We start from the raw sequence: 23,716 nt of genomic DNA, 5'->3' as shown, positions 1-23,716 counted from the left end.
TCATCTGTTCTGTCTCCTTAGGACTGACATGAACACTACTCAGTAGGATCAAACTGCCTGCATTGTATTTTGCAATGATTGTACTGTGTGATAAGCCATTGCATTTTTAACTTTCACATTAAAACAAACAAACAAAAACCTTTAAGAACAATGTAGCTCCCTAAACCTGTTACATGAAGAACATCATTTGCTTTCATCTTATCTTTGTCTTCTACCCTGTTGACTCCCCAGGGTTGTAAGATGTGAGCCAGCTAGTAGTTACACTTGTTACTATGAGTAGCCTAAGCTCTTCTCAGCTATATGGGCCTTGGTGTGCAGCACCTGCATCATCAGCAGCCACCCTGCTGTTTCAGCATTGGCTGTAATGTTTCTTCTTTACCCTCCCCAGCTATTCCATGTGTTGGAAACTCAGCTAGCTGACACAGCCCATTTCTAACATGCCTTCTCCAATTCTTCATCCTGTTAAAACTTTGCCCTGGCCACCCAAAGTTATGGTGGTCACTGTAAACCTATCCAGCTGATGCATGTTTCCTTACCACCCTCCTGGGAAATTAAAGAAGCTAGAACAGGGTTCCCAGAAGTTATATCACTAACTTTACAGTGCCGTGAGACCTGAATAGGAAGGGAAGAAACATGCTCACCTTGCTAACTTTTCATACATGTGACACAAACATTCACCATTTCCCTAATCTTAGTGGTAGGGAAAAACCACTGTATGGCAATTCGTATACACGTGATGAAAAACAAGTCTGTTCTCACGGCAAGAGAAGCACAGAAAGGACTGTTGTTATACAAGCCCCACCTACCCTATCTTGGGGGAATGCACCTTCTTATTTTCAAGACATTTCTAACACCAAGAATCCTCAGCTCGATCCATTTACAGACTTGTCTACCTGTGAACGACTAAACGTAGCTCTAAATTCTCCAGTACAAGAAGTCTGTTCATGAACAAGATCAATCCAAATTTCCTGATACCTAAAAAGCTACCTACAAAAAAACCTACAAGTTCCATTAAGACCTGGCTCAGTGCTCAAAAATATCAGCATACTTACCGAAGTCTTTTTGCATTCAGGTGTTCTGTGACCTAAAAACCCATGTTTGCCAAAAAAGACTGTGCATTACACATAGGCTTTTTTTTTTTTGTACTCTATACATGAGAGACAGACTGCCTTTAACAAAGAACGGACATTTTAAAAATGAAGTTGCAAGTATTGTGTTTAATTCTACACTTAATTCTATGCTAAAAATACATAAAGTAAACAAGATGAAACGGTTCTACCATATGATTTGCAGCCTGACAAATCAGCAAAATGCATTTGGAAGGATTCACTTGCAAGAAAAGAAAAGTAATTCTTTTCTACAGAAACCAGAGATGGCCAGATCATTAGGATCAACTCATGCAAACTACCCACATGTTACCACCGACGTTCAATGCTTTCAAACCTGGATAAGAGAACCGTCAAGAAACTCAAGTCCTTCCTCTTCTGGGCACAGAGCACTGGACCTAACATGACAACAGTATGCAAACTACAGCAGATTGAGCTGATACAACAATGTGCTTTTTGGTGAGACGCCTGTTTCTACATCCTTCGATACAAGAATTCCGAGTATTAAAACCACGGCTGAATAGAAACAAAGACCACACAGACCAAACTGCTGTACAGTTATGACAACTACAAAAGGTGAAAATTTTAGCCCTGTTTCAAAGAAGTGCCATATAAATTAGCTGCTTTATACATACAAACACATTAATTGTGCCCAGAAGCAGTAGGTTTTCTTAATGTTGTTGGAACTAAAAAAAGTCAAAGGCTGCCCTGATGCTCTTCACTGTTACAAAGTAGATTCTGAAGTATCAAGTGAACTACATATGAGCAAAGAACTCCAACTAATGCAGAGTTTAAAACTAGGTTTACAATTTCCTATTTTATTGGCATGGATGTATTTCTAAACTTAAAAACCCTTCTGGCAAGTTATCTCAATTTCTTATGACAAAATTTCGCACAACACACAAATATTTACAACATATACATATTTTTTTTTTTCAGTCTTTTACAACCGGTTCTTAAAAGACAAACATTTTATAGGTTACCACAGAACAAAAGCTGTGACTTAGTTGTTTTTAATTTCATAAAACTATCATAAGTTAAAGTGAATAGATTTTCTTTAAATTCCTTGTAGCATTTTACAAGTGCAACAGAAAAATATGAAGAACCAATTCAGGATAGCTGCAGTTCATTGGATAAATGTCGCCCGTTGTAGTCACATTATTTCACAGCAAATTCTTGAAAAAATAAGCACCAATCATTCTTGCAAAGAACAATTTTATCTAAAAGTATTGAAAAGTGTTAAATACAAGGTGTTTAATTTACATAACAAGCAATAAATACACCATATCCAAACTTTTATTCTGCATACTGCTACCCTTGTACATATAATGTACTAAAAAGTCAGCAAATTGTCAACACCTTTTAATTTTTTTTAATTTTTTTCTTTTTTTTTTTTTTTAAAGAAATCAATTTGACTTCCAACCAACGGTTTGCTACTATAACAAAGGCCACAAACAGTACATCTGGGACAGCATACAGTGTTAAAACTGACGAACTCCAAGGGAAAAAAAAACATCTAGCAAATAAATCGAAAAGCTGTAGTTCATTGCTGGTGATATTAACATAGACTAGAAAACCTTAAATATGCTGCTACTATGATTTTTTTTTTTAATTTTAATTGTTTAGTCAAATACTGTAAGAGCAAACTAGCACTCTTACAGATCAAAAATAATTGTGTAGCCACACTGTATTCTCATTGTCCTGCATGGAAAGATTTGATGCAACTTCATAACTTTGCTTGAGCCTTTATTTTACAACAGAGCATTACCTCTACCTCAGAATTGCACATAAGAAGGCTATTAAAAAGTACAATAAAAATCTGCACAAATCAGACTTAAGAAGAGTCAGTATGCTGTACACTTTCTACAATATTATGTTGATAGGTGAACAAACAATAAAGAAGTGCTGCCACTAAGTTTCTCAGAAAGTTCTTCAGCTGAGGAATAATCAAATGGAATTTGTTGTTGCTGTTTGTTTTTTTTTTATTATTTTTTTTTAAATGTTTGTTTTTTAAAAAATGACATCCAGGTCAGTTTAAGACCTATAAGCTTATGCATTGAGCCTTAAAGACTGATCTTCCCTCCTCCTGGAAGAAATATCAATATCTATTGAATCCTTGCCAACAATGAGCCTTAATCTCTTTGCTGGAGGAAGAGGAATAAAGTCATCAAATTCATCATCATAGTCATCTTCCTCTTCATCATCCTCTTCTGATGAAGATTCATCTGCCGTTTCCTCCTCATACTGAGCATAATCATCTACTTCCATTCTTGACTCCAAAAGGGAGAGAGTTTCACTACAACACACACCATTCTCATGAAGGTCCTCAGGGTACGTCCCTCTATTCTCTTCCTCTCGTTTTAACTGTATTTTTAGTTTTGTTGAACTATTGCCTGATCCTGAGTTAAACCCATTATTTAGCTTTGCTACATATAAATTATTATCCTTTTCATGGTCTTTACTTAATTTGATGCTTATTTTTGAAGAATTCATTCCATCAGATTCTTGGTCATTTGCCTTGCTACTGCTATCATGGCGCCTACGAAGAGTCAGTTTAGGGATCCCAGAGCTATTTTCAAGGATTAATTGTGCATCATACCTCGTGATTCGTCTTTTCTTTTTAGTTTTTGCAGTTCTGAAGCCATCCTTTGCTTTGAAACTGTCAGATGTCACAACAGAACAGCTACCAGATCCAGAGATACAGTCTTGATAGCTAACAGGTATATCTACCACGTTATTCCTCTCTCTGTTCTCTGAGTGAGAGCTGATCAAGTCTGGTACTTCATCTTTTACAGGTGTATTGTGCGTATTATCCGTTTCATCTAATTTTGCAGGTGGTTTCACTAGTTTTCCTTGTCGAGACTTCTTTTTTGACGTGCCCGCGTCATTTTTCTGACACCTGGCCTCCCCTTTGTGTGACGTCCCATGAGCCAGGTCGCTTTCATCCATTGCATGAGACTGCTGCTCTAAAACGTCCGATCGTGTTCTCGCCAAGTTATTCTTATAGCTATCCAAAGTATTTGGTTCAAGCTTTATGTCAGAGGTCTCCTTCAAACTCATCCGTGTTCTCACTGACCTCCGTGTTATGTACGTGCACGGTGGTATGTCACCATGCTCGTGAGCACCTTTCACAGAATTCAGTTTATACTCTCTTGCCGCGTGCCTTGTTAAGCATCCACTAGAGACTGCAACTTTGACTGGTCCCTCTAATTCTTTATCCTTTTTGATGGGCAAGCTTTTGTACAAAACTACTTTAGGCTCTTTGAGAACTAAATTTCCCATTTCGAGCTTTTTAGAAGCATTCTTTTGCTCTGGCCTTTTGCACTGATTCCTCTGCTTCATCTTTGAAAGTAAAGGCTTTGCAGGCTTTTTCAGTCTCTTTGGTACCCTGGAATTATTTATATGAGTTAGTTTAGATGAGGTAGAGTTTGATGATGCTGGAATTCTTGATATAGACTGTCTTGTTAATGTTCTATTTTTGCCATTCTTTTTCACACCAATTGAAGATTTTCTGTTAGCTGCAAAAGAAAAAAAAAGTACTCATGATGCTGACATTACCTGAGGTTTCCACTCCCCAAATTCTGTAGTTGTTTCATTTTATACTTTTAATTAAAACCTAGACAAGCTAGACATTATGCAATAAGGAAACTGGCTGGTTTATTTCCTATTCAGATGTGAAAGGATTGTCAGAAATACCCCAGTTTATCTAAATTCCCTCATCATCTCCACTATATCACGTTTGGTGTCTGCGCCCCCCCAAAGCTACTTCTCCCATTGAATTTTTCAGATTGATCCCACGTTATCCTCAGTAGATACTGAGAATTATTCCAGCAAAATACTGAGGATCAGCAAGCTCTTGTTTTAACCAAGATTTATTTCTACCAAGGGCCACAAAAAAAAAAAGAAAAAAAGAAACAAAAAACCCTTAACTAGAGTAATGGTTTCATTTTCAATTTTCCAGTTGCCTATCCACTGTCATTTACGGTGACAGCAGAGTTCTGCCTGCCCAAGCAAAGCTGCAGCTACAAAGCTTTGTAATCAGAGCTCATACAACTAAAAAAAAAAAATAAATAAATAAATGTGTTTGTTTCTAGTTCGTTTTTTAATTTGCAACTGCAAATAAGAGACAGATGGAGCCAAAATATTCAAAGTGACTCAGTTAAGTCAAACTTGAAAATATTTGTATCTTGCCTATAAATATATATGCGAGGGGGAAAAAGAAGAAAAATAGTACTCACTACTCCATGAAGAGAAGCCTCTCAAGAGCACGACAAACAAAAATCCCTTCCAATCTCTTCTGAAATTGTTAACTGTGCATGTTCATTTCAGAATAGGTATCTGAACTATCAGTCCTGGATGCTGAGGGGGAATAGCTGCCCAGTTTAAAGCATCTCTAAAGGTGGTGACTATTCATTCAATAATCTCTAGAAGTATTTCTTTAAGAATTGTTTTCCTCCAGAATGGAGACTCCTCAAACTGAGTTTTCTTTCATAAGCCATACTACTGCATGTGATTAATTACCATATTTTTCATATATGTACCTAATCAACAAAGCTCTTTAACTGACAAATTTAGAAATACGACACCAATTATTAGCTGTAAGTATACACAAGAGAAGGAAAGAAACCAAGAACATACAAACAAAACAAGAATATACCACTTCTTATAGAAAGGCTTAAAGAAAACAGTTAGTTTGCTATATAAATTATCTTCAGTTTCCTTAATCAATTACAGTCCTAAAGACCAGCATTTGAGATGCTTCTCAAATACAAGAAGCAATTCCATCACAGTGAAAGTTCATGTTTTATAAAACTGTAAGTCCCACACTTGCTTACTTGCATTAGCTTTTTCCTGAGTGGTATCTGCATCAGTGTTAGAGCTGACGGACTGGCTGTCTGAGTTTTTGCTGCTGTCACCCAGCTTTTTGAGCCTGTTCAATCGTTTATCTGTTTCTCTCAGTCCATATTTACTATTAATCACAGGAGTAGGGGCTGGCAATCCCACTCTTGATTTAAAAGCACCAGTTCCGCGCCTACAAAGGCAAATATGACAAATATGAAACAAAGTCCTAAGTTTTTACATGCATATTAGTCTGAATCACAGCAACACATAGATAAATAGTACCAACAACCTTTGAATTTATTAGCAATCACAGGCTGTTTTAATCAGATAATACAGGCATAATTGCACTAAGATGGCTTTTTTTTTTTTTAAACATCTTCCACTAATTTCTTGCGAGAAGAAAAAAATACATAAGTAGGTTTTACATCTGCTTTATTCTCTTTTCATAATGAAGTTATACAAGTGAAAATGGAATAAGGTAGCTCAAAATACTACTTGAAATCAAAGTAACAGTACATATTTTGCCTATTCACAGCAGCTTAATTAAAAAGAAGTCAGCCCCGGTTACTGCGTTAGAAAGTGTTTTAAGAGTACATAAAATGGACTACAATGACCACGTATTTGTTTTCCTTTAGAGCTGAAAGATGAACTACATAGCTGTCTAATTTTCATGATAAATAAGAAAACTTGAAAATTTCATCACAGAAAACAAGAGATTAGGAATTTCTACACCTGCACTTGAACCTCTACTACCCACATCCATCAGTATTCCTAATCATCCTGCAGGCTTGCATTCTGCAGAAATATTGGAGACAACTTCAGTTTGGTTTCCAGCACATTGCACTGGAATAAAATCCACAAAATGTAACCAAAAGCACATCAAAGATTGGAGAGGATCTCAATCTCCACAAAGTTAACTATTATTACTATGCAGATATAATACTATACTGAACACTCTTGGCATTATTTTGAACTCTGCAAATTACAGGCAGTTAAAATAAGATACCAGGCTGAAATCAGCACAAGTGGCAGTTGCTTGAGATCAGAACAACAGTGCCATAAATAACGACAACAGCCTTCTGCCATGCCTTTGGTGCTTGGTTATTTCAGTCAGACACGAACTGCACGCTTACCTAACGGCGTAAATGCATGTATGCACATTTTCTTCATGCTGATTTTCTTGGAGATTTGAAAGTATTTTTCAGTGCTAACCTTCCCTCAGCTCCAAAACATATCCTTCAGACTCCCAGAAGCGTAGCATTTTAACATTACAAAATTACAACCTTTACAGAATAGTTGAAATTGGATCTCTTAAGAATTATTTCTTGTGGCATACAGACACGGCTGATTTTTCTACGCATCTCCTTTTTCATAACAGTTACTTATTAGGTTGGCTTCTAAGCATATGTAAGGATTCATTTTCCCTTTCTCAGTTCCCCTAAATTCAAATTTCTCCTCTAATTTTTGTAACATAACCTTGTGACTGAGAAATAGACTCTCAAAGCAAGAATTACACAAGTGTTAGCTTTAAAATACGCAATTTTTATGTACTTTAAATCCAAAGACGACATGTTTCTGAAAGTATTCTGATATATGAAGTTGGTCTGTCTTGAAACCCAACGTATATATTGATATTACATTGAAAAACTTGAGCAAAAAGAAATGGCCCTCAACGTTGGAAGGAAAAAGTGATAGTGATGTTCATCTACTCAATACATCGCAGCTCCCAGCGCTGAAGTACACTTCACCTAGAAGGTCTACAGACAAATGTCTGAGGCTGCACCCCTTGCTTGGAATGACCTACCAACATCAAATGATCTTTGAGGCCCACACCAGCAGGTTTTCCCCTTGAAGTGCAAAAACTGTTAGTAACCAAACTAGACAGTAAAAATGAAGGTTAGGTTATGAAACTATTTACGTAAGTGTGCATCAAACCTTCACACTCACAGCAAGCAGAAATCAGAAGAAACAACTGTGAAATTCCTTTGAATGATTTTGTTCAGTTAGGTTCAGATGACAAGACGGAAAACAAGTAAGCTTGCTGCTATGGTGCAACAAATAGATACATGAAAACACTGTCCTAACCAGCAGACATTTAGTACTTAAACCCTACAGGTTCTGACGCGATAACGTGAAAACTACTTAGATCGTTTTCATCAGAACTTCATTCACATCAACAAAGAAAAGACTAATGAAACCTACTTTGCTCTAAGAGCTGCAGTCAGGATCCGGTTGCTAATGGGCTCATAAGATCTGTAACTACTTTTCTTTCCAATCCTACCTTATTTAGAAAAGGTTATTTCGAAGATTTTAGATTGCTTTTTGTTATTTTGGCTATTTCCAGGGAAAAAAAAGAAAAAAAACAGTACAGAAAACAGGAGTTCTTAGCAAATGTGACTATTTAGTAATAATTTGGAAAAAAAAAAAATCATTATGATGAATTAAGAAGCAATAATAATGAGTTGAACAATTGTGTACTCATAACCAAGTGTCACTAGTTTCACAGAATACGTTATGAATATGCCCAATTTCAATGGAAAGACTTATTTACATCAATGCATACCTTTCACAGGTGTAACATTCGCAGTATTCGTTATTTTCTCCAAAAAAGCCATCTCCATAATAACAAGAGATTTCTTCTCCAGGTTCAATATCTCTTAGAGCTTTCACACATGCTGTATCTCTGCCAGTTGACACAAACTTGAGAAAAGGACAGGAAGTGCAGGGGGAGGGAAAGAAAGGCAAGTCATTAAGGTTGAACAGTAAATAAGAAAACATGAAGCAAAACAGCTGGGTAGGAAAAGGTGCAGGGACAAAGAAAAAAAAAAAAAAAGCAGGGGGCTTTATTTTTAATTTCATGCTTACCTTACAGTTAGGTCTGCAATCTGAAAAAGGTCCAAAAGATAAAGTCAATTAACTGTTGATAAGACCTGAAACATGAATAGTTGTAGATGTCTAAAGTAAGGATTCACTCTGACTTCAATAACACTAGCATCTCAACTAAATCCTGGGAGTTGTAGCACTACTGCATAAAGCTGTATATCAGGAGATAACCACTTTGATACAGTTTGGTTTCTGAACCCTTCCTTACTCTACCACAACTTTTCAAATTCCCTCCTCTTCAAGGTAACAGGATTTATCTTAAATCCTACCTGCTCTTCCTTCAGAGTACAAATGCAACAGAAGCAGTGAAGCTTCTGTGCGAGCATTTAAAAGCAGCACAAGGAGTTCAGCTAATACATTATTGCTGACCACATTCAGAAACTTTGCTACATTAACAATTCAGAATAGGACAACATGCTCCACTAACTCAGCTGCCAGCTTCAAGGTCTCTGTGAAAGAAGGTGGCATCACTTTCCAGAGCCTCTTCTGAGTTTTCTCAGTTCACAGCCAGTCAGCTCTGGTCTGGGAAGCTCCCAAGTAGAGTTCTATGTTACACTAGTAACCAGTATGCTCGATTCTGGTTTCTCTGATGCCCTCTTGTGATCTAGCTCACTTATGTTGTTTCTGAACAGAACTGCTTGTGCCATTTAACAGATTCAATACTTACTACTCACCATGATTGATAAACGCAGCAGGACCAAGCCACAGCTGTGCACAGTTTTTCCTTGTGGAATACATTACACTGAAATCATTTTCCCCATGTCTCAGCAGCATGTTTTCTTCCATTTCTGATAGTTCAGCAATACAGCCAACAAGTAGTTCTATTTTATCATTCCGTTTCCTTTAGTGTAAAGAACAGTAAAAATAAGCATACACACATTTAAAAAAAGCCCATAAAGTATAACAGCATGGCATTTTTTCACAAAAGCACAAGATGACAACAATTAGGCTAGGTAGACCTTTCCTCCTACACGAACTAAATGTTATTATGCCACTACACAAAATCAATTACATGAAGTCTGACAGGCATTACCATCACTGTTTCCGCAGTCTCCTGAGGATGCAAGCAAGTAACTGCAAGAGTTTTGATTACTTCAGCTTCTACAGCCGTTAAAACGACGCTCTTGCTTATTCGTTCTTGCTTATTCCCTTGAGCCAAACCTTTCAAGTGCAAAATTCTTTTACAGAAACTGCACAGCACTCTTATCAATGTTGTGTTTGAGTAATTTTCTAGCTATTGACAGGGTTTTGAAGCGTGCCTTCTCCTTTCAGAAGGTCCTTCAAGACTTTCAGCATCAGAACTTTCAACACAAAACTTTTCAACGCAAAGTTTCCATTCCAATTCCCTCATTCCAATTTTAATTCTAAATCACGCTACACTTTTCTTTATTAACTCAATCAAAATAATTGGTAGAAACAACCTAACAGTAAGCTGCACTACTTACCACTCTTTCGTTGCAACTATTTTGGCTCCGTTCTGCTCAGAAGAATACCGGTTACAAGGCAGTATCTCAAACCCACTGTCAGTTGCAAACATTCGTAAATAAATAAATACCTGCAATGAAAGAAAATAACAGCATTCCGTTAAAAGCAAAACAATAGCAGTGAGGAAAACAATTTCAAGAAGTTGTCCTCGGTCGCGAAGAACCACTGAGACCTAACAACCTTTTTAAATGAGATTTTACTCTTCCCAGCTCTGAATGAGATATTATTTCCATGAGAAATCCAGCTGCTGAGTTCAGAGATTGCTGGAGCAGATCACAGTTTCAACCAGTTCGTTTTGGCAGCTTTAGTTAAAAATGCTTTGGGAAAGCAGGATTTGCTGCCTACTTTCTTCTACACGACTAGATTAGATCTATTTTAGAATAGGAAAAGGCCAAATTCCTTTTGGTTGTATATGCAAGCAACATTCTGAATTCCAGAAAGAGGTTTTTTTTGTTTGTTTTTTGAAGTTAAACAGTACTACAATTTCTTTGCAACGTCAACAACCTTTACAAAATGATCTTGGGGTGCTCAAAGTAGAGGAAGAGCAAGAATATTCTCACATAAAGCTCCTATACACATTAACAATTGAGCCAATTCGGCTTTGAGGTACCAAGGCTTCTCCCTTTTCCTTTTCTTTGATCCACACTTTGATTTACAGTAGCTGTAAGTTATAAAAACAAACAGGAAAAAAACCAACAATAAAAAACATAAAACTAAGTCCTCAAAATTTCTGTCTCTCAGCAGCAGGGCTTCTCTCATCTGTCTAGAACTTAAGCCAACAACAGAAGAGGCAAATGTCTTTTTCCTTCTATATGCCTCCAAAATAAATAGCAATGGAAATTCACTTTTCCCCAACATTCCTTCAAGTTATTTGGGTTTTAACAAACACAAGAAGTTCACCTTAAAAAAAAAAAAAAAAAAAAGCATTCAAACAAGCAATAGGTAACTGCAGAGGATTTCTTCACTTTGCTACTGCTACATTGTTATGAAACTTTTACATTTTCTTAGCCTTTCAACCATCTGAAAAAGCACATTAATTACAAGTACACCTACATGTTCTTTGAACAACCTTTCCTGCATTTTGTTCTTGTTAAGAAAATAGTGCCGGGCCCAGTCACCTGACGTCAAGGACTTGAAGGCTTTTTCTAAGTGCTCATCTTTCTTAAAACGTTCAATCACCTCTTTTAGTTCTTCTTGCCTTCCTTTTATAGGTCGAAATCTGAAACAAAGAATAAAGCTATTCCAGTCCACTGTTATTCGTTTGCAGTTCTTCCTCACAGTAACTCACAGCACACAAGATTTTTTTGCTTTGCTCCTCACATAAAGAAACCGACTGTTAACACAAGTAAACCACAGACCCTCACTTTCAGAGGTAATGATAAAGGGCTTCAACCTTACTGCTTGTAATTTTAAAACCCTCCATTCTGATGAGGCAATTTACATATAAAATGCATTGCTGATAACATCAACCAGTATAGAATAACGTTTCACTATTTTCAACACCTTTCGTTTGGAAGACAGCATCCAAAGAACTAGTATGATGCAAGTATCACTGTCCTAACTTCCTTTATCAATTTATGATTGCTACGTGCGCCCAAAAAAAGAAAAAATAAATAAAAATAAAATTAAAAAAATAAATTGGATGCTTTAAGTTTCATAGGAACTCTAGTATCAAGTGATCTATACACAGTTCTGGCTTCTGTAGCTGAAGAAATCAACAGTTTTTTACTAAATCCATGAGATTAAGACCTTCTTAAATGTATACCAGTTTCAGGATCTCTACCAGAGTTACTGTACTGATCTTACTTACCAAACAAAGCCTGTATTTGATAACAGAAACAAAAAATAGGAAATAAATTACTTAATTAAGTTGGCAGAAGGAAACCTCATCAGCTCCTTAACAGATTAATGTTAAGTGTTCACGTCTCAATTTTAGTTTAATCACAAATAGCTGATAGTGAAGGGAATACAACTTCATTCACAAGGAAGAAGAATGCTGTATTTTTGCTCCTAATACAATAAATAAAGACCTTTGAAAAGGAATATTGGCTCCAGGGGCAGTGCAGGTTATCAGCTTTCCGTGCTTTCACATAAGCATCTTCTCTGAATTTTCCATTTGAAAAAAGGTCTCTGCAATAGAGTAACTCTACAGTTCTTCACATCTTTTTGAATACTGCAAAAATGATCAGTGTAACCTTGTGAGCTTTCAGAACAGAAAATACAGTAGGTAATTCAGAGAAGGTATGAGGTAAGTATTCTACCTGCTGGGATAATATCTAACAAGACTACAGTACTTCTAACAAGCAGTAGATGATGCATTTCTAAAACTTACCCCCTCCAAACTGCATTAAATGTTGTGCCAGGAATTTTCCAATTACCTTCTTTAATAACAAACATACTTATCCCTTTTCCCCCCCCAAAGCAAAATGCCCAGCAAGCCTTGTTGCAGAAGAAAAATCTCTTCAGGCTACAGATGAGGCGACTGTCATTTTGTTCTGTTACACCAAGTCTTGTTCACCTATCAGTCAGACATACAATCAGGAAAAATCTCCTGCTTATTCTGAAAAGGAGGAGGAAACCTTCCCCAGATTTGACTGCCAAAACCTCACAGAGCTTTCTCAGATACCAAGGGAATTCAGAATGAGATAAACTACATTTGACTAGTTTCTTGTAATGGCAATCAGAAACACCTTTTGCAACAGGGACCCAATTGTACTCCTATCATCACAAGCACAATACACACCAGCAGGCACAAATGTGACTGGACAGCACTTTACTTACATCTATAACTACAAACTGCACAAGAGGAAGAGACGTCACATTTACTGCTAACGTTTGGGCTTTGGCAATTACAGTTCTTTCAGAGCTAAGTGAATGACTACTCTCTCCTTTTCCTTTATTGTGCTTAATTTTTTTTTTTTTAAGCTAAGTAATCTGCAGGAACAAAGACAGATGGAAAAACCATCACATTCAATACTGTGTTAGCACTGGAGAGATGCATGTGCTGACAGGCACTGTCATACATCAAGAAGCAGTTCAGTTTATGCTAACCACAGACAACAGTATCCTAACTCCCTGGAAGAAGAAAAAAAAAAAAAAAAAAAGGAAGCATGGTAGATGGAAAAGCCAAAAAAGAAAAAGAATTAATGCCTTATGGTTTTTTTTAGTAATTGGAAGAACATCTCATAGCCTCAAAGTGGCTCTCCTATTTCACTTCTTCCACAATGCACCATTCTCTACAAGTGACCAGACTTGATGAGTTACCTTAAGCAGCTCAGGAACAGGCACCAACCCTGCTTACCTCCACAGCTTACATCAGCAAGAGTTTTTCCAGGTTCTTTTTTCAGGCATTCTATACTGCTACCAGAATCCTTTCAAAAGTCTAGCAGCAACTCATGTAACATCGCTCCAGACAAGTAGAAATACTACATACACCAGTCTTGAAAAGACCAAAAAAGAAGGCTGCAGAATGGTTGGAGTACGGTAAAAAACAAAACCAATCTAAAAACATCTTGAAACACTAACAGGTCAGATAAATGTCATGCTGCACACCAATCCGAAATCCGAAACAAGGTATTTCCAAAGCACATGACTTAGAAGCCAAGGGTTCAAAAATACTATCAAGGATCTCCTGCAGCACCTTTATCACATGTTTTATTGAGATGATTCCCGTGGCAAAGGAGCAAAGAAAAAAGGAAAAAGGAATCCAAGCAAGCAATGAAAGCATCCCCACATGTATGTGGAAACAGACTGGAAACCAGCAGCACCACACACTTCATGGGTTTCCAACTCAATGAAACAAAAGGATGCTTTGCACCTGAGCAAGTGAGTTTTTCCACAGCTCAACTGCAGGAATGAACTGCAGTATATAAACTGTATGAAGTCTGAGATAAGCCAGAATACCACAACCAGATTTGTCATGTTTCACAGGGACATCACCACGTGCACTGCAATGGGTACCTGCTGACTTGAGACAGAGGATGCCAGCAGGCCAAGAAAGCCTGAAAGCTGGATCTTCCTTGAGAACGTGAGACTCTGCTGCGTTTAATATAGATGCTTCACTTCTCCCAAGAGGGTTATGAAATAGAAACTTATTCGACTTTCCCAGCACTCTCTACCACAAAACCACGTTGATATGAGAAGCTATCATCAGTACTATCTATGATTTTAGCAGTACAGAACTTCCTTGTTCACACGACATGAAAAGTCTACTGATGTGCTCAAAGTATCTACATGATAGTTTTCCAAGAGCATGAAGAGAGCCTGAAAAGACACTGAGCAAAACCAAACAACCAAGGCTCTTAAATTTCCGTAAAATTCTTACTTCAAAGAGGAGAAATGAAGAGATGGAAAGAGCAGAAGAAAAACAGAATGAACAAACCAGCCATGCCTGTCCCAAAACTCAAGAGCAAACTCAAGTCAGATTCGTGTCTATCCAAACTCCTGGTTCACTCCCACGAATCGTACCTTTGTAAGATTCTATCACAAGAACAAGATGCTCTCACATTTGAATCTGAGCACAGGCACAGAATCCTTGAGCCATCCTACAAGCAGCTTCAGGGAAGCACGTCTCACAGAGCACAGGGTTTGCTGCAGAACAGTCTGGCTGTTCCAAGTAAGTTAATGCAAAATTCAGCTATCACAGTATCTTTAGAGAAAGACTAGTCACCCTTCTTCCTGACAAGCTGCAGAATGGAAACTTCTTAAATTTCCCAGCAGAAGATGATCTTCTCCCAATTAAGGGCCAAACTGAAACTGTCTCAACAAGCAGGATGTAAGAAAACACTGCTTGATGAAGCACAGGTCTTTCTCCCTCTTGTTTCCTCTTACCTCAGGAATACTTAAAGAATCTTGAAACTCCAAGGTATAAAGCCAAAGGTCAGTGAGATGCTTGCCTATAAAGGAAGTTAAAGGAGAGGTTCTGGTAAGTTTGGAAGCACAGTACCTCGCTCAGCCACTGAGAGCAGCGAGTTTGAACAGAAATGGATCCTGAAAGAGTTTCAGTATGAAAGCCCATGTAATGCATGCACCTGACAGCACCAAAGGACTTCACCACCAAATTGAATTCTTACATCCTGACTGGGAAAAACCAGAAAGAGTGACTGTCAAAACACAGCATCCCATTGGCCTCTTAAATTCCAGACAAAGTGCTTGTCATTTTTCTTTACTAGTTGTGGAAAGAGAGCAAATTCCTCCTCTAACTCCAGGGATTCAGCACAAACGCTAGCACTGCAAGGCTCTTAAGCATTTCAAGACCACACAGCAAGAGTTGAAAAGTAATATTTAGTTAACATTTTTTCCAACCTGTAGTAGGAGTACCTTAAGTAAAAACTAGTTCCCTAATAATCAATTTTTGTCTTTAATTTCCAGTGCCATTATCAGCAAAAATCCCATATTCCTTGAAGGCCAAAGCTCAAGACTGCATTTTTTTTACATGATAAAGTAGTTCACTTTACTTAAGTTTCCTGAACTGAAAGATGTACACATACCACTGCAGGCAAAGCTCAAATCTAACCTAGATAGAAGTAATGAAAATTCTAGCAGCCACAGAAACTCATCCTCTCTACAGCTGAAAAATAAATGCATTTTTAAAGTACTGAGGACAGAGGCAGCTGGGAGAATGCACATGTGGAGCATCAGGGCAAAATTCAACTTAACATTCAGCACAACTACTGTGCATAAGCCACTCTATCCTTCAAACATATAACACTTCTTTACTGCTAGAAGTGCAACTGGAAAACCTGTGTAAGAGCAGGGTTTTCTTGTTTGGGTGGTTTTTAAATCCTAAACATTCAGCAGCACAACAGCTAATTCCAACACAGTCTTTGGGAATGGGAAGAGAGGAGGAGAAGCAGGAGCAAGCTCAATAACCTCACTAAATTCATCGGATGGTTTTTTTTTTTTAAAAAAAAAAAAAGGGAACATATATTTTAAACAAAAGTCAAAATGACTTTTGGCAGCAAGTACACAATGGTGACTGAAGAATGTAAGAGCTTCAGAATGAACAAGTGTATTGCTACCTGTAACACAACATCTGTGCAACACAGCACTGAAGTTGAACCACACAGCCACGCACCTTCCTGCAGTAGGTGTTGAGTGCTTTTTTCCACATTCAAACCCCACTCAGTCAGGACGACCCCTTTAATAACTATATTTAAACAAGCAGGGGAGCAGAGAAGAGATTCAGCACAGACCTCCAAGTGCAAGTGAGTGGGACTGCTTTGCCCTTCTTTCTTCACTTCTGCTAAGGGACCAGGGCTGATACCCCGTCTAGTTCAGGAACGACTGCCTGTTTCCCTAAGGCCAGCAAATGCTTCCAACATATCATCCCCAAAAACTTCATGTTTGCTCTGGAAAACTGTCATTCTTAACGCTTGCTTCGCTTTCAGGCAAAACCAGCCATCCCATGTGCCAACTTGCAGCTTCACAGAAAGCAGCAATGCGAGTTCAGAAACACACCTAAACTCTCCTAAAACAAACTACAGTTTGACTTCCTGTACTACCAGGAAATTTAAATGACACTTGGAAGTGCTCTTGGCGTTCCCAAGCACGATGCTTGAGCTTTAGGGAACCAGGAACCAAGAGCAATCAGTAACAGCAGCCACATGATCAGGAGAGTGGCTCAAATTTAAATACTAACACATTTGTATGCAATACAGTCAAAGGTGGATTAGTCATTGAGACAATTTCAGGACCCAGCCCTCAGCCTAGGGAGAAGTATCCAAAAACAAGAGATAGTCAGATGAGCAAGAATCCCCGTGGCTTTTTACAAACCTCAGCTTTAACCTCCAGTGTTTGACAACTTTCAAACCTGGAAAAACTGGTTTTCAAAACAGTGGGCTTTCTTTCTATAGACAGCATACAATACTACATTAATCTTACAGCCACTATAGCCTTTATCACAAAAAAGCATTCATATAAGAAGTGAAAAAACCTCTGAGAGTATCTACACTGGGTGAGATGGTACTTCCTTAAACATGGGTGGTGGTTTTGTTTTTTCTGACTAACTACTAACATTCTATTTTGCAGGCACGTGAGCTACCAAACTAGGGAAAATTACCAAAAGCCTGTTGCAGAAGGGCACAACCTTTGGAAACAATTTGCTTTCTCTTGGAAAACCAGGATGATGAAACAAATAAAGTTACTTTTAAGTAAAGCCATTAAAGAACTTCTAGAGCTACATTTTAGGCAGGCTATCAAATCCCTGGCAACAAGAAGACATTTCAGAGAAAACAGTGGAAAAACTCACTAGGGGATCTGACTGAAGTCTTTTGATACCTAGCTTTCAGCTCTTTAAGATGTTACTGACATGACAGCTTACAAAGCTACCAGCCCAATTCCCAAGACAATGGACAGAGGAATTGTGGCACCTTCCTGCCACTGCCTCCAGAAAAAACAACCACCCACACAAAAAGCACACCCAGGTTCTTGTCACTACTCCAGTATAAAGATGATATAAAGACAGAAGTTCCAGAAATTATCTAGATGTTTAACTACAACATTATAAGTTTCATCTCTAATCAATACGCTATGGGAAAAAAAACAATGTTTACAAACTCTTCAACTAAAGGCATGAAGTACAAAGAGTGCTTATATAGAAGACACTTCTGCAAACAAAAATGCTGATTTGGCTCCTAGAAGCAAGATAAAATACAACTTCATCAAGCAATCATAAACTCACACTGGGCTGCTGGTTGCTAGAACACTTTCTGTGCACTACCAACAGCCAAGCAAAACCACCACAGTCACTTCCATGTGTGTCTTCAAACAAACTGGAACATGGGATGAGGAAATACTTCCATGCCTTCATAAGCAGGCATTTTATTTTAATCTCACCTCATCACACTAATGATGTTGCTAAGATTTATATGGCTGCAGTACACCGAAACACAAGATACTCAACGTAGTAACAAACAAAGCTTACAACTTACAAGTATATATTTGGCACCTGAATATATTTGTTTTGAATTGGGTCTACAAACATCCACTTCTATCCTTCCCCCCAGCTTTCCCTCAGAATTACATGAGGGCAACAGCTCTACAAAGTTCTAGAAACACTACATCTCACTAGGTGGAAGGAAGGTGGTCCCAGCCAAGTAACTACAGTAATAAGCAGAAGTCATCACTACACTGATAGACAAGAAGAACTATGCTGAGAGCTTAATTTTGATTCATTGTAATGGTAGAAACTCTCAGTAAGACATTAAGAAAGAGTCAAGACGACAAGCTTCTGGCAGAAGTTGTAAGCCTCACCTAAGTATTTCCCATAGCGCTCCAAGATTATTAACTACTGTCCTTGAAGGCTGCCTGTAACTGTACTCCGAGCCTGAGAAAGGAAGAAACACATGATGATAGCCTCTGTGTAGTCTTTTGTTGCAAATCAGTAATTCAAGAAGTATTTCACACATTGAAAACACATCATTTACGAAAGCAAATTCTCCAGCTACTGATAGATACGTAATTTCCTTAGCAAATGCAAAAGAATTAGCTGTTTCCAAACAGCCATACACCACCAGTCATTAAACAACAACAAGGGCTTTTGAGCACATATATGTTCATCTCAGTTGACTTCTGGAAATGCAGATACAATTGAATATCCACCTAGACACTGTTTTGGGCATAACATGCTATTGTAATCAACAGCATGGAGAGAACAGGAAGAATGCTGGGGTTTCTCTTAAAGATGGACACTGCACTCTTTGTAGAAAAGAGAGATCTCCCTGGAATAAGTCTTTACAGTTATTAGGAATACACTGCTACAACTTCAGGTGCAACTCACACCATAAGGCTATACCAGTCATCAGCTTGTCACACAGACACACAAAGACAAAATACTGAACTGACACTCTGTTTATCTGCCCATGCCATGCAGGTAAACTGCTCTTCTTTTGAAGTATCCACAGCACTAAGTTGCAAGGGTTGGGAAGCCTGCTTTCTCATGACCTGGCCTAGAAACCCCCGCTCAGACCAAGATCCCCCATTCGTTTATACAACAACACACACACAGTTCCTTGTCTTTAGAAACTTAGCATTCATGCACAGCTTCCCCAGTAAGCCAGCAATGCATATCCTTCACAGAATACACTTAGACATGGTGGTATAACTGGCAAACAGGAAGAGGCATGCAACAACTAAACCAAAAGCCCACCCTGAATTTAAGCCAAGTATTCAGGCAGGTGCGTAACAATACGTGCAAATCTGGTAGGAAGGTTCCAAATGTGCACGTGAATTTATCTGATATGCACACACATATCTGAGTAGTGTTTCTTCAGCACAGATCTGCAAGAGCCTGGTATCAGGTGGCACTAACATTGGAACTCGGGGAGGAAGTCTCCAGATGTCGTAGAAGTTGAGAAGAAAAAAAATCCCCGGCCAACAAAATAAATAGGAAATACACCACGCTCCCCAAACACCAACTCTTGTTTTTGAAACATTACTTCAAATGGCTAACAGTTTAAAACTGAGGATGAGTTAACTGTTTAAGCTAGAAAAGCATCTATAAACACACAGCTCTACAGCAGAAGCTGCTGCTAAGGATAATGGGAAGACCTGTGATAGTGTCACAAAAGCAAACAGCTACAGAGCTTTAAGTTCCTGCCCCAAATGCAGCACCATTCTAAAGGCAGAATCCCACCGTCACTGTTTCAGACTTCTGTAAACATGCAGGAAATTCCACAGTTATCATCTTAATTGATGCAATCAGAAGACCAATTCTTTTCTAGAAAAGTAAAGACAAGTTACCTAGTATTCATTTTGTGTGTCTGAAAACCTAAGTAAGGATCAAGAACCAAACTAGTTGCTAGGTCATCGTTCTCACACAGTTCCTTGGCAGACATTCCAGAGGAAGGCACATAACGACTCTGACCCTCAAATCCCGAAGCACCACTACCTGCAAATAAGAAAGCATAAACCAGGTATCATTTACGGAACGTTCTGAAACCCACCTACATCAGGGGGGAGGGGAGGCTGCAACTGAAGTTTGGATAGCCATAAATAAATAAATAAATGACAAAGGAAGAAGCAGAAGCACAGATCATTTTTAGCTTGCTTTTGTTGGTTATTGTAGCTGACAACAGCATTTCAGAATGTATTTTTATCATATTGTATTTTGGCTTCCTTCTCTCTCTCCACCTCTCCACATACAAGCATATTCCAACACAACCCAGTCATACTTGCCTCTAAACTTTAAGGCCTATGAGCGTGACAAAGCCATAAAAATTTCAGTCTGACTGTCCTAAAATTTGAAACAAGAGTTTTTTCCAAATTTCTATTTCATTCCTCGCTCCAAGTCAATAGCAAAAATAAACACCCATGTTCCTTAGAACAGCTTTCAAACTACTACTGATACATGTGACTTCACTGAAAATGGGGTTTATTTCTACACAAACACACATTCACTAAAATTTGGGCTAGTAACTTGAGTCATATCTGTTACCTAGCTCTGAGTGCACTAGTTCTCAGTAAGTGCCAATCATGTACTTTGCACACAGCCAGCTTCAGATTAATGTATGTTCTATCACTATCACCTAACTTCTAAACTGAAGAGAGCCATATTCCCCAAATGAGTTACAACATCCAACAAATACAAACATGACCAGTACTTTTGATAAGAGCTACATGCACACCTCCTTCGTGAATTAAGACACAGCAGGAGCCTGGCACACAAACTGATAGACGAAGCACAAACACCAAACTGCACAAACATGTACGTACATCTGCTTGATCTTCTCTCAACTCCATTTTTGCCAGACCTGGGATTCTCCTTTCCTGTGTGCTGCAATTTGGTTTGATTTTGCACGTGGTCGTTAGACGCCCTGCTTCCACTTCTCCTGCCATTCACCACCATGTTCTTGGATTCTCCCAACCACTTCATGCCCACAGACAACCTGACCCAGTTGCATTTAGTCACTTTTCAAAAGGCTCAGAGAAGTGGATGAATAATTTCAGCTCCAATACCTACTGGAAACAAAACATACACATCATTAGAAGTTACAAGGAAATCTGTTTCCAAGACAAAGCTTTAACACACACTCACATTTTAAAAAGAAAGGTAAAAAGATGATTTGCATTTGCATTAAGAAAAAAGAGAAGTAGTTCACTAGCACTGGTACAAGGAGCTGTTGCAAACAGACACTCATAGGTGAACTGCCCTGCAACTCACTGACGCATCTTGAAGCAAAGACAGAATTCTAAAGCTGATATATGGTTAAAAACAACGTCTACATAAACGCAGGTCTATCTAATTACACAGTTACACACACATACACACAGAATCATAGAACGGCTTAGGTTAGAAGAAATCTCTAAAGATCAATTAGCTCCAACCCCATGTCATGGGCAGGGCTGCCCCCCCATGAGATCAGGCTGCCTAGGGCCCAATCCAACCTGGCCTTGAGTGCCTCCAGAGACGGGGCATCCTCAGCCTGTGCCAGCGCATCACCACCCTCTGAGCAAAGAATTTCTTCCCTAACATCTAATTTAATTTCTTCTCTTTTAGATTAAAGCTGTTCCTCTCTGTTCTGCCCACTCCTAGACCACATAAAAAGTTGTTCCCTTTCCTGCCTATAACTCCCTTCAAGCATATACATCAATATATGTAGATATGTGACTCCAGGAAACTGAGCATTTTCACACATACACCCAATTGAGGTTGTATTTCCTAATAAGTATAGCATGCAACCTGCTTTGAACTCTACAGCAAAAACTGACGTTACACAAACACCCTCCAAAAAGTAAGGAAGTATTTAAAAAACAAACAATCAAGAAACCACCCAAACCCACACAAAACCAAGAGCATTTTTTTGAATGGGGATGGGGGAAAAAGGTTAAATCTTCATTTAGAAACAGTACGCAGCTACATTTAAAAATCCCTCGGTGATGACCCTGGAAGACCCAGGCAGCTTCTGGATCACGTGACAGGAATGCAACAACACACCTGGCTCAATGGGCCATCATTACTGATGTTGGAAAAGACCTCTAAGATGACCAAGTCCAACCACTGCCCATCCTTGCCATACCCACTGACCTCATCCCTCAGTGCCACATCTACCCTTTCCTCGTACACCTCCAGGGATGGTGACTGCACCACCTTCCTGGGCAGCCTGTGCTGCTGCATCACCACTGTTTCAGAGATGCTTCCTGACATCCAATCCGAACTTCCCCTGGTGCAACTTGAGGCCATCCCCTCTCATTCTATCACTGTCACCAACTAGAACAGGCTGACTCCCACCTCCTCCCCACTACCTCTCTTCAGGTCGATGTAGAGAGCAATAAAGTCCCCCCTGAGCTTCCTCTTCTCCAGACTGAATCACCACAGCTCCCTCAGCCATGCCCCATCAGAGCTGTGTTCCAGACCCCTCACAAATTCGCTGTCCTTCTCTGGACACGCTCTGTGCCTTCAATGTCCCTCTTGTAGTGAAGGGCTCAACACTGAACACAGCACTGGAGGTGCAGCCCCACCAGAGTTGACTACAGGGGGAAGATCAGCTCCCTGCTCCTGCTGGCTGCGTTATTGCTGATATAAGCCAGGATGCTGCTGGCCTTCTTGGCCACCTGGGCACACTGCTGGCTCACGTTCAGCCGAGCACTGACCAACACTCCTAAATCCTTTCCTTCCGCACAGCTCACAGCCACACTGCCCCAGGCCTATAGACGGCTGCGGGCGCTCCCTTCCTTCCCTCCCACCCGGCTCCCTGCTGCCCCCTAGGGCCTACCGTTCTGTCCGGGCCTTCCCCACCGCGGGGCTGGGAGGGGGACGGACGCCCCTCGGTGAGGGAGGCCCCGACGGGGAGGGCTCTGCCCCGCCGCCATTTTGTGCCCCCCGCGCTCACCTTAGGCCGCCTCCGCGCCGCCGCCGGTGCTGCCCCAGCGTCCGCCGGGTGCGAGAAATGGCTCATCCAAGGCAAAGGAGCGAGAAGGGAAATTTAAAAAAAAAAAAAAAAAAGAAAAAAAAAAAAGATGGCGAGGAGAGAAAAGAGAAAGCCGAGGAGGGGGAAAAAAATGTGAGGAAGGGGGAAGGAAAAAAAAAAAAAAAAAGCACGGAGGTAGTGGTGGAAAATAATTCCGAGTGGGGGGAGGAAAAAAATGGCGGATTAAAATCCAAGATGGCGGCGCCGAGGGGCGAGCGGTGCAGGGGGGAGGCGATGGAGCGAGCCGCCGAGAGATCCCTCCGCCGGACCCCGCGAAAAAGAGTCCCCCGGGCTCCCTCGCAGGGACCCCGCGGGGCGGCGGTGAGGGCCGGCGGTGGCCGCCGCCGCTTTCTCCTCCTTTTCGTGTTTCTCTTTCTGTGTTGAAGGCCTCTTTCCGCCGGGCAGCCGAGCCGGGAGATCCGTCGCTCCAGCCACCGCGCTTCTAAGTTTCTTCCTCTCTCTCCCGCGAAGCCGCGACCTCCTCGCCCCCTC

At 39.7% G+C, this 23,716-nt stretch overlaps 1 protein-coding gene across 3 annotated transcripts; it reads right to left on the bottom strand.

The window, feature by feature from the left end:
- Positions 1-1,238: 1,238 nt before the first annotated feature.
- KMT5B (lysine methyltransferase 5B) lies at positions 1,239-23,506 on the bottom strand. Of its 3 annotated transcripts, none has more exons than XM_042884600.1 (10): positions 23,147-23,506; positions 21,030-21,275; positions 20,058-20,205; positions 11,370-11,535; positions 10,277-10,386; positions 9,506-9,672; positions 8,814-8,833; positions 8,512-8,648; positions 5,942-6,138; positions 1,239-4,624 (listed from the first exon to the last, which is right to left on the bottom strand). In XM_042884600.1, the coding sequence occupies exons 2-10, from the start codon at positions 21,187-21,189 to the stop codon at positions 3,156-3,158; spliced, it is 2,574 nt and encodes an 857-aa protein (XP_042740534.1). In that variant the 5' UTR covers positions 21,190-21,275; positions 23,147-23,506; the 3' UTR covers positions 1,239-3,155. The 3 variants fall into 3 exon arrangements, with proteins under 3 accessions (XP_042740534.1, XP_042740533.1, XP_042740536.1); XM_042884599.1 differs by having other exon boundaries at positions 21,030-21,272; XM_042884602.1 differs by lacking the exons at positions 20,058-20,205; positions 21,030-21,275; positions 23,147-23,506 and having other exon boundaries at positions 1,240-4,624; positions 11,435-11,501.
- Between the last annotated feature and the right edge of the window lie 210 nt (positions 23,507-23,716).

Source organism: Lagopus leucura, unplaced genomic scaffold (genome assembly GCF_019238085.1).
Source record: "Lagopus leucura isolate 7727_CA_CO unplaced genomic scaffold, USGS_WTPT01 Super-Scaffold_100044, whole genome shotgun sequence".
Lineage (NCBI taxonomy): Eukaryota > Metazoa > Chordata > Aves > Galliformes > Phasianidae > Lagopus > Lagopus leucura.
The sequence above is the reverse complement of the archived record's forward strand: the minus strand, read 5'-3'. Positions and strand labels throughout refer to the sequence as shown.